General features: G+C 42.4%; 1 protein-coding gene across 1 annotated transcript; it reads right to left on the reverse strand.

Moving 5' to 3' along the window:
* Positions 1-564: 564 nt before the first annotated feature.
* rbp3 (retinol binding protein 3) lies at positions 565-5281 on the reverse strand. Its single transcript, XM_038267184.1, has 4 exons — positions 4002-5281; positions 2946-3136; positions 2664-2806; positions 565-1329 (listed from the first exon to the last, which is right to left on the reverse strand). Exons 1-4 carry the CDS (start codon positions 5193-5195, stop codon positions 1004-1006), a joined length of 1854 nt encoding a protein of 617 aa, XP_038123112.1. The 5' UTR covers positions 5196-5281; the 3' UTR covers positions 565-1003.
* Positions 5282-11380: the final 6099 nt, after the last annotated feature.

Here is an 11380-nt window from a genome sequence, read left to right on the forward strand (position 1 = left end):
AAACTTTTTTGTTATGCTCACTTGTTAAGCAATAAAAGCAATACCAGTTCTGTTAAAAACATATTGTCGCATCGTCTTTCCACCAAATAACAGAAAAGTATCGATAGTGGTATCGATAAAGACTCGGATCGATAAGGAGTATCGATAAAGGTATCGATATCAATAAATATTAACGATCCCCATCCCTAGGTAAAAGATAAAACCAGGTGTTAAACATTGCATGCTATGGAAAAATGTAACTGAATTCCCTCTTTAGACTGCATTAGATAATAATTATAATAATTGAACTTAATTGATACGAATTTGGTGAAATATACCTCTGTCTTTAACCCATCCCCTTTAGGCTGCCATTGTGTGGCGCCCAGGGATCAGTATGGGGTTAAGGTATGAGGTCTTGTTCCTAGACCCAGAGTGGAGGCTGTGGGAGTGGAGCTCATACTCAGAACCTCAGGATTCCACTGCTCTATGCAATAACAACTAGGCCGCCACATCTCCACCGTGATGACAGTTATGACAGGACATTTTTGTTTGCCTCTTATTAAAGAATTTGAATGCAGCACACACTTATGAACAATGTTTTATTGGGTCTCACTTCTGGAATTGATACAACCCAAGTAGGTCCATGTGATGTGAAATTCACTGTATTTAGGATAAAACAGCATTTTACTTCCTCAGAACGGCTTCTCATGTAGAAATATTAGATGTAAAAATGGATTGTCGAATCTGCCATCCCAAGAGACACAGCATAACAAAGAATCAACAAATGTTGGAAAAGCATAACATGCACTTACTTACACAAACAGCAAGACTCACTTCTAGAGTTGCAAAGGTTTTTAATCCTACATACAACTGAACCTCTCCATTACAAACACCAACAAGGCTGAAGTATTTTGAAAATTAAGGACAAAATACAGTCTGTACTGAATCTACATTGCTCTTACAAACAAGAACAAAATTAATTGCCAAAGCAAACACTAAAACAGAGATCTTCACAGCACACTGTTTACTGCTGGCCTTCAAGGTGCTTGTTAAGGATGCCCTTTGCCACCTCCAAGGCAGCCTCAGCTGCAGCAGGAATGTGGGGTTTTACACCAACTCCCTCCCAAGTTGGCCCAGCCGAAGCGTCGGAATGGACCGTGGGGATGCTAAGGAAGATGTTGCTCTCACCAACTGGGAATACCTTCGGTGGATGGGAAGCCCCGGCGGTGGTCTCTCCAATTATCATAGCACGGCCTTGCTTTTTCATGATGTAAACAAACTCCTCCGCGGCGCCCGCTGTAACCTTGCTGGTCAAGATGATGAGACTTTTCTTAGAGCCATACCTTACGCCTAGATGAGAGTCAAGCATACAGTTAGAAACCTCTAAAGCCTGGTTTAAACTCAGAAACCAGGTCGTCTGGTTGTGTGTGTCACAGTTAAAGTCGTAGGGAAGTCATATTTAAATGTCAAATCATTCTGGCTTAAACATGTTAATAAATGTACTCTTTATCAGACTATATTGTCCCAAAAGTTAGAAAATTTCTATAAAAAAAAAAAAAAATCCTGTCTTGAAATCTGTTATCTTATGCAGGCCAATTAGTTATACGTCAGCCTGAACACCTAAATTTGGCCAATCATATATCAGTGGTCGTCTGTCAATCAAATTTTTTAAGCATCTTGATTTGTATGTTGCAGCTAATATACGCAACGGTTGAAATAAGAATCATTATTTCCTTTCCCATTGAGTTTTCCATTCCCAGTGTTCACGGGGATGGACGTCTGTGTCTTCAGCAGGCGTAGAGCTAACAGAACTGGCAGCGTTGCGAGGCAAGGGCTCAAACATGTACGGCTGTAAGCCTTCTACACAAAACCAAGCTTCTGCTGCAGTATTGTTGCTAAGTCACCAATTTAGTGCTACTTGGTCGCAATGGAATTTCCCATTTGGAACCTCCTAGCACTAAGTTGCTAACTGGTTAGCAAGATGCTTCAGACAAACCGGCCACAACCAAACATAATTGCAAATCTTCCACCACAACAATCCCGCCCCCTTGATAAACGACCAGTCATATTCACTTTATTCACTCGTGTAAAGTCGGGCACTGCTAGGGAGAATTTGGAAATGCAACGGTTGGAAAAGCTGTTTCCTACGACTTTAATGCAGATATGACTCCCCCCACGCAGACACTCTAGTGCACCTCTCCAATATTGTAGGTGACCGCAGACAGGAAGCATCTGATTGGTCAAATCTACATCTGCTCTACACTATGCATATTTCCTGTTTGGTACAAACAAAACAAGCCAGTAAGGCATGACCACCATTGTGGAAAATGACTCATGAAGATGAACAAGCTAGAAGAGCGTGGTACGGGAGAACGCTGGGACCCTTTTTCCATCTAGATCCCTGCTCTTTTTTGCCCTCATGTCCCTCCGTTGTTGCTCCTTGTGTTTTTCCATTTCCTCACCACCTCGGCCGTATCTAGACCCACAGCTAGATCGAGATTGTCCCTCTTCTGTTGTGGTGTGAAATAACATAGCACAGACCACGCTTCAAAATTGGGCATAAATAAAAAAGATCTTTGTTATGCCTGAAACAAGCTCACTGCTACACACTGCTGTGGGAGGATAACCAGCCCTTTATTCAGTGTTATTTAGATATTATGCTAAAAGTAAGTCTGAGGAATTACCAGTGAGTTCGGAGAGAGTCAGCAGCTCAGTGGTGGTTCCAGAGGGTCTGTCATACAGTTTGTCCAAAAGGATCTGCTTGTCTCCATCAAAGAAGTAAGAGCAAAAACCTGCAATGGCTGTTGTTGGTCCACCAACATTGTTCCTGAGTGTCCAAAAAACACAAAGTAAGCAGAAAAAAAACAGAACACTTATTTTTTTATGAATGTCTGATTTTTACTTGTCTGAGTAGGGTAATATTTTACTTTAGAATAAAAATAATAACAAAAAAACAAAAACCCCACCTGAGATCAATGATCATAGCGTCTGTGTTTAGGACTTTGTTCCAGACATGCTCCACAATTATCTGGGCGATGGGCTTTACTTCTTCAAAGTCTCCAAACATGTCAAATCGCAGGTAGCCAGTGTTGTTTTCAAAAACATCAGAGTGAAAGGAGATTTTGATCAGCTCAATGTACATCTCTGGAGAATAATCCTGCAGAGTGAGCACCGGACAGGCATTAGCGTCACAAAAGACATCTTACATCAAAATATTCTTTACATTGACCCTTGCACATGGATCATGTTTGGAGTATGTCATCTACACCAGAAAATGATACATTGCTGTTCAAGCAATTTTATTTTCCAGAAGTGTTTTCTTAATAAAGCCAGTCGATTGGGCATGATTGTGCATCGTTTAGTGTAAAGGGCGTAACGAGGGGCGATCAGCCTCTAATGACCATCTCCTGATCAGGTATTATAAATAAGGTTGGGAGAAAATCAAACATGTTCGAAATTCATTTGGCCATTGTAAGGTGGTCGTAAACAAATCGCTTAGTGCGCAAACAAGGATTCTTCTTCTTTCTCTCAGATGAAAATGTAGAACCATGGTGGGGATGTGAGTGAACTGGACTTTATTCTTTAAGATTGACAGATCGTAGTATCCACGTCTGCTCCGCCATGTCTTTGTCCAAATACGTTGTCGCCTTTTCTTTTTAGGGCTTTCAGCACAAAATTGCACAAATTTCCAAGGCAGCGCATTTCACTCTAGTAAGCTTCATATTCCTCTTCTACTCATTTGGCTTCCAGATAGACGAGTCCGAGTAGCGCCATCTCACTGTGGAGCTGAGTCTCACGTGGTTTTTAGACGTACAGTGTGAGCAGGTAGATCGTATCAGAGCGTTGGGCCACACAGTATGAGAACAAACATCGTGAGCTGTGGACTGTATGATGAAACCTCGCGGTTTCGTTGTACAGTGTGTGCTCTAGCTGCATGCAACATTTGAAAAAATTGTACAGTGTAGGCCTGGCTTAAGACTTGCTTTGAAAAATTTTCTCTGAAACAACAAAAGAACACTTACAACTGGTGGCAGGGCTGGGGTGTTGCTGGTGGTCTTTAGGCTTTTGTCGCCAGAAAGGGTTTGGAGATCAGCTGACAGCTTTGTCTCGAGACCGTCTTTATCATTAATGGTGCTGAATTCCCCTTTTGCCAGGAGGTCTCTTAGCTTCTCTGCAACATCTGCCCCGACACTCTCAAAGGCATAATTGTTGGCAATCAAGCTTGCAGATTCCTCAATGATGGCTGGCACTTGAGCTCTGAGGTTGATGATTGCAATTGCGGTAGCAAGGGCATCCTCTGCATCGACTTCCACATCTGGGGTCACACCTGTGAGCTCCCAGGTCAAGCCTGTGATGGGGTTGATGGACTTTGCAGTAGGCAGGGTGATGTAGAAGTCAGTGTTACCCACTTTAAGTTTATCAACCTTCACTGAGCCCCCAGCAGTCTTCTCACCAACAACAGTGGCCCTTTTCAGGTTCTTGAGGCAGAAGGCAACATCTTCAGCAATGCCATTTGTGTTTTTGCTTGTGAGGATAAAAAGGGGCTTGTTTATACTGTATCTCTCTCCCAGCAGTGTTGACATAGACAGCAGCTTGGTGGTGGTGTTCGAAGGTCGGTCATAAATGCTGTCAATGTGAATTACAGGCTCAGCTTGGGTGAAGTAAGAGACTATGTAGGGGATGCCGGAGAGGTCCCCGCTTCCAGTGTAACGCAAGTCAAAGATCAGAGCTGAGGTGGGCAAGATTTTATTCCAAACTAAGTCTACAAGCAACGGGCCAACCTTCTCAGCAACCTCCTCCCCAAGGATGTGATCAATTCTTAGGTAGCCAATGTTACCGTCCAAGACATCTAGCTTTATGGATGTCTGGAGAACAGCAGCAAGCTGTTCAGGGGGCAAAGGAGGCAGCTCTGGACGGACCACAGGAACATAGTTTGGCTCATAGGAGACCTGCAGCCGTGGATCGCTCACGGTAGTTTGGACTCCACTGGTTAGGATATTAGCCAATAACTCGCCGTCTGGGATGTTGAGGACCTCTGTGTTGTTTGTGGCTGCTGCAATGTCCTCCTTCATCCCTACAAGCTTCTCTGGTGAGCAGTAATTGTCCATGACGATTTTTGCGATGTCCTCAATAAGGCTGGGTGGAAATGAGGCATGTAAAAAGGCAACATCCCCCAAAATTAGCAAAGATATTGCAAGAAAAAGAATGTTTGCCATTTTGTGTTTAGGAAGTAGGAGTTTGTGAGCTGAACCTCCGTCTCAGCAGTGGTCCTTTGAAAAGTGGCACTGATTTTGCTGTAATGTTTCTGATAAGATGTTTATAAGAGGGTTTACTCCACATTAAACCTCTAATCTCATTATCCCAAGCATTTAAGGAAGAATATAACAAACACGTGATGCAACAGTAACAAAAGCTGTTGGCAGTGACCCTGTTCTTTGCACAATAAAGCCTGGAAAGGCATTTAAAGCTGCCTGTGCAAATTAATCACCGTTTTATAACCAAGAAATATCTAGATGGGGTTTGAGAGTGATGTCACTGTTCCTTGTTAAATAAGTTGTTTATCAAAATGCAATAAAGAAAGTAAACATGTAAACCTTTAGCCAATAATGTTGAAATTGAAATGAGAAAAAAATAAAACAGAGCTAATGTTTGTCTATGAGTAATCACAATCTCAGACATACAGTATACAGGTCTTAGAGACATTGCTGAATGTGTATATCACACTGCATGAAAAGTGGGATTTTCGTCAATATGCGGCACTGTAGATTGTCGTGGAACTTCAGGTTAGCGGCAGTTTACGACAATTTGCAGGCTTCGCCGAAAACTCCCGTAAATTGTCAGAAATTGACGTGGACTCTCTTAGGCAGTGTTCCCCCCTGCCTCCCCCCCATGGAATTCTAGGGGAGGCTTTAACATGTAAATGAACATGCTGTGAGCTATACAAATGCAAACCAGGGTTGCAGGGGGGGTTTTACCCCAAGTGACATCTTTCTGGGAAAGAAATTCTCTGATACAAAGAGATCAGGCTTAGTATAGCCTCTTCCATTTTAGCTTGAATTGATTTATTTAATTAAAGTATAGAGACCAAAACAGATCTTTAGCTGACAGAGCAATACATTTAGAGCAGTAATTATAAAAAAAAAATTGCATTTAAGATAAAAAATAAAATGTTGTCTGTCAATATGCTCAATTCACAATTACTTAAGTGGAAAAGTTTCAAGAAATGAGTCTGAGATGATTCACTTTATAACATGGCGCATTATCCTGCTGGAAGTAGCCATGAGAAGATTGGTACACTGTGGTCATAAGGTCCGGCCAGGTCAAGATCCGCAATTGCAATCGCACCAAACAGGAAAAAGAACATCGACAAATTCCGGTTCGTCAAATTAAAATATAGCAGCAACAGATCGGTGACTAGAAATTATAGCACAATTCTTATATATATATATATATATATATATATATATATATATATATATATATATATATATATATATATATATATAAAAACTAACACCGTTTATTTAAATGATTGGATCCAAACTATTGGTTATTCACCAACGAGGAAGCAGATTTCTCATCTCCATCAAAATATTTATTTTATACCGAGGGACTTAAACTTTAATCAAATCCATTCAAAAGAAACTTCTTATTACAGGAATGAAAAGAGATGCTGAGTTTGGAAGTAGTGAACAAGTTCATTAAAAAAAAAGCAGTTTTGAATTATCCTCATCCCCGTTACAAAAATCTACATATATATTTGGGCAGAAACTGAACATATGCTGGATGATGGTGGGATTTTTTTAATATGTCATATTAAATTAAGCACTCACAGGGTTCATACAGGAATGAGTGACTCTAATTTAATGCTATTTTAATGCTATTTGAAATGATTTTAATGCCATCATCAAGAACCATGTACACAAGTTATTAGTGTACATGAAATATGAAGGAGCTGCAAGCAGAGTTCCATGACTCCTGTATGTATGTAAACACACACACACACATATATACGTATATATATATCCTCTAGCTTTTTCTCCGCCTGGAGCGATATAATATATCTGACGAAATTGTTTTTATAAGCATTTTTTATTAAAGAATTATAAATACTTCGATAAACATATTTAAATAATTTTAGTGCCAATTAAGGCCTTGATAAAAAAAAAAAAAAGAATGATTTTTTAATAATTTTTATTGATCCGCGGACACCCTGGTTCATCTCGCGCATGCGCTCTACAATCTCCAAGAAACTCAGAACGGCGGTGTGCAGCCACAGTGGAGGATGTATGCTTTGCTTTGTGCAGCGGTCTGGAGCTTCTGGATTTCGGGGTAAAACTCCTCTTGGACGCGATGGCGACTCTGCATCGAACAAGACGAACTCAAAGAAGAGATGCTAGCGGTAAATATATGTTCGATTACTGCCTGCTAAGCTAAAAGCAGCCTAGCCTAAGCTACCGGCTAATAGCGGCTAATAGTAGCCTTGCAAGAACAAGCTTTATTAAAGTGTATTTTTTGTGATTCACAGGAAGCAGTATGCCGTCTTAACAACTCGGAGACTAATTGCAGGCGCTATGAACCAGAGCAAGGGTAAGATTTAAAGAATATGCTTTCATTCTGCGGTAAAAGGCAATGGATACGGATGGATACCGATCATAGCTTTTACATTTTGTTTTCACAGACCTCCCATCTCGGCAAGTCCAGATTTGCACGATGTTGATAAAGACGACATTGTGTGTAAGTGACTTGTTTTAATGTTTTCTCCTTCCTTGTTACTGTGACTTGCGTTTGATTTTTTATTTATACCACTCTCATTTAATTGTTTTCCAGCTGCCTGTAAGACGTATTTTCAGACGGTACGCAGGAGCTTCAGATATACGCAGCCAGCCACACGCTGCGTGCGGAGGCTATCTGCTCGGAGTCGGGCCAGAAGAAAGAGGGTAAGACTTTATTTGGTGACTATTTTTCAGGTGCATTGATAGATGTGTTATGTCCATACGCAGTGCGCTGATTCATTGTTTTTTTTTTCAGCTGCTGAAAGCGAGGCAGAGTGTGCTAGCAGATGAGGAAGTGGAACTCTGGAAGTCCGCCTTCCTCGGCGGTGTCTCTGGATGGATTGTACGGTCGCCGCCATTTCGTAGGCCGGATCCCTCTGAACTCTGTGTTAAGCTGCAGTCCCGGTTAGAAGCGATGCCGAAGTACAGGGCCACGCACACTAGGCGTCTGCACATCGGACCTGCCTCGGAGGGAATGCTGCCAGTTACCTCCAACCCCGAGGAAGCAAACGGACCGTTCACGGAGTTTTAATTTTTAGAAACGCATGTGTTTGGATACGCGTTGTATATAGTTGTGTTTCAATAAAGCTCTTTCTTTGCATAAACAGCTTCCTGGCAAATCTTCATTTCCTGTATAAATTCATTCATGTCCTTGATGGTAGCATAATAATTGTGTAGTAGTGTAGGATAACATAAATACACACCATATGAATGAATAAATATATGAATGAATAAATATATGAATGAATAAATATATGAATGAATAAATATATATATATATATGAATAAATATATATATATGTAAATATATATATATGCCAACCAATCACGAGCGACTTTACTTGTTTAAAAAGAAGTGGTTCCGTCCAATACTCAGTAAGAAAATTAAAGCCTGGCGTGGCCACGTGTGGTTTTGCTGCCAATCACGAGCGATTTTACTTGTTTGAGAATAGTGGTTTCAGCCAATACTGAGAAGGTTATTCAAGCCAGACTTGGCCAGCCACGCAGGTTTGCTGCATTCATATGCTAATTAGGGCCATTAGTACAGCTGATCGCTCTCCACATACGTCACGGTACGTTTCCGACAATTTGTGGCACGACAAACGCGGACAAGCACGGGTTGCAAATTGTCGGAAACTGACGAAAATCAGGCAGATCTGCGGGAGTTTACGGGGGTTTACGGGGACGAAAATCTTACTTTTCATGCAGTGTCATTTTACAAACTTAGTCGCAGTAAGGTAGTTCAGCTAAGATGAGCTAAATATGATCCATTTAGGTTTGTTTGGTTAGAGTTCCCCCTGCTGGTAGTTAGAGCAAATTAGTTTTATACCTGAAAAAAAGTAACAAAATACTTAACTTAAAATTTAAAATCCTCCTTCTCACAGAAGAGATTATTATCAGAGATATGATTGTTCCTTATGTTCCTAACAGAGCACTTTGCTCTCAGTCTGCAGATTTACTAGTGGTTACTAGAATTTTTAAAGGTAGAATTCTTTGAACATTGCCTGATGTCATCAAGTTGCCAATAAACTCCTGACAGACGAGGTCAGTGAAGATGAATGCAGGGACAAAGTGCACGGCTCTGATATCGGAGACCAGTCTTAGTTATCAGGCTCCTCTCCTGTAGAGCCAACTACCAGTTTTAGTCCGTGAGGCATACACCCTGTCTACTTTTAAGGCTAGGCTTAAAACTTTTCTTTTTGATAAAGCTTATAGTTAGAGTGGCTCAGGTTATCCTGAGCTATCTCTATAGTTATGCTGCTATAGGTTTAGACTGCAGGAGGACATAGGGACCCCTTTTTTCAATCATTCTGCTTAATTCTGTCTCTTTTCTCCCACTCTGCTGAATCAGTTAGTTCAATCTCTAATGCTGCGTTCACACTGGACGCAGCTGGCGCGACAGAAGCAGCGAGTTTACATGCAAAGTCAATGATTGACGCGCGTCAAGGCGCAGCAAAAGGTCCCGCGGCGCGTTTTGAGCAGCAGGCGCAGCGCGTCTGAGCAGCTGAAGCAGCGTGTAGGGCGCGTTTAAGCATCTGACGCACGTGACGCGCCGCAAACGCGCTGCTGCTTGAGATGGAAAAATTGAATTTCTGCTGCTCGAGATAGTGAAGCTCCGCCCAATGCACGTCAGACACACTTTTGCACCGCGCAGCCAGAGCAGCAAAGCTGCTTCAGCTGCGCGTCAGATCTAACTGGTACAAGCAGCAAAAAGGAAGCAGCAGACGCGATTTTGCTGCTTTTGCTGCGTCCGGTGTGAACGTAGCATAACATTATGCTCTCTCTGCTTTTTCTCATAGTAGCTTTAACTGGTCTGTACATGTTTGGCCGTGACTCCATCCTGGAGAGAAATATCAGCTGTGCTGCCATCAACACCTTGGTTTATAGATGTTGGAGATCGGCCTGTTTTTCAGCGTATATATATATATATATATATATATATATATATATATATATATATATATATATATATATATATATATATTTAAGGCTAGGCTCTGGTTGGAGCCTGTTTGCGCTGTCGTCTGAAGGAAGTAGTACACACCGTTGTAGGAAATCTTCAATTTCTTAGCAATTTCTCACATGGAATAGCCTTCATTTCTAAGAACAAGAATAATTTGTTGAGTTTCAGATGAAAGAACTGGAAGAGACAGACTTAGCCTGGGACATGTGGAAGGTGGGGTGAATCCGGAGAGTGGAAGGGAGACGGAGACGAACAGCCGATGCCCCAATTCTCCTTTCCACCTCATAAGGACCTATGAATCTCGGGGAGATCTTTTTGGACATCGCCTTCAACGGGATGTTCGGGTTGAGAGCCAGACCTCCTGGCCAGGGAAATACGTAGGGGCGACCCACCTCTTACAGTTTGCCCACCTTTGGCTCAGCTCAGAAGTTCTCCCTAGGGCAGTCATGGCTCTGTTCCAGAAGCGGATGTGGTGCTGAACCGAAGACACCGCAATGGTAGCCTCCTCGGCTGGGAACAGGGGAGGCTGGTAGCCTATCGAGGCCTCGAATGTGGAGAGTCCAGTGGCAGCAGATATGTGAGCATTGTGGGCATACTCGGTAGATACTGGCTCCACTCAGTGGGATCGGAAGCTGAAAGGCATCTGAGGCTGGCCTCCAACTCCTGGTTCATACGCTCAACTTGTCCATTAGCCTGTGGACAGTAGCCGGAAGTGAGCGAGACCTTGGCCCCAAGAGCCGAACAAAAACCTTTCCAGACCTGTGAGATTAATTGAGGCCCTCGATCAGAGAGTATGTCTTGTGGGATCCCGTGGAGGCGGAAAACGTGCTTGACCAGGAGTTGGTTCTGTTTGTAAAGCTGTTGGGAGCTTCCTCAGTGGAACTAGATGGCAGGCCTTGGAGAAACGGTCAATGATTGTGAGGATTTTGGTCATACCTTTTGAGGTGAGGATTCCAGTGATGAAGTCTATTGCGATGTGGGACCAGGGTCTTTTGGGTATGGGCAAGGGTTGAAGCAATCCAGTAGGGGGCTGATGAGAGGGCTTGTTCCGAGCGCAGGTCGGGCAGGCCAAAACAAACTCCTTTACGTCCTTCAGTAAGGAGGGCCACCAAAAATGTCTACTAATGAGAGCCACAGTTCAACTGATACCTGGATGGGCAGA

The sequence above is a fragment of the Cyprinodon tularosa genome, unplaced genomic scaffold, assembly GCF_016077235.1.
Source record: "Cyprinodon tularosa strain WSP-4 unplaced genomic scaffold, ASM1607723v1 ctg664, whole genome shotgun sequence".
NCBI classification, from domain to species: domain Eukaryota; kingdom Metazoa; phylum Chordata; class Actinopteri; order Cyprinodontiformes; family Cyprinodontidae; genus Cyprinodon; species Cyprinodon tularosa.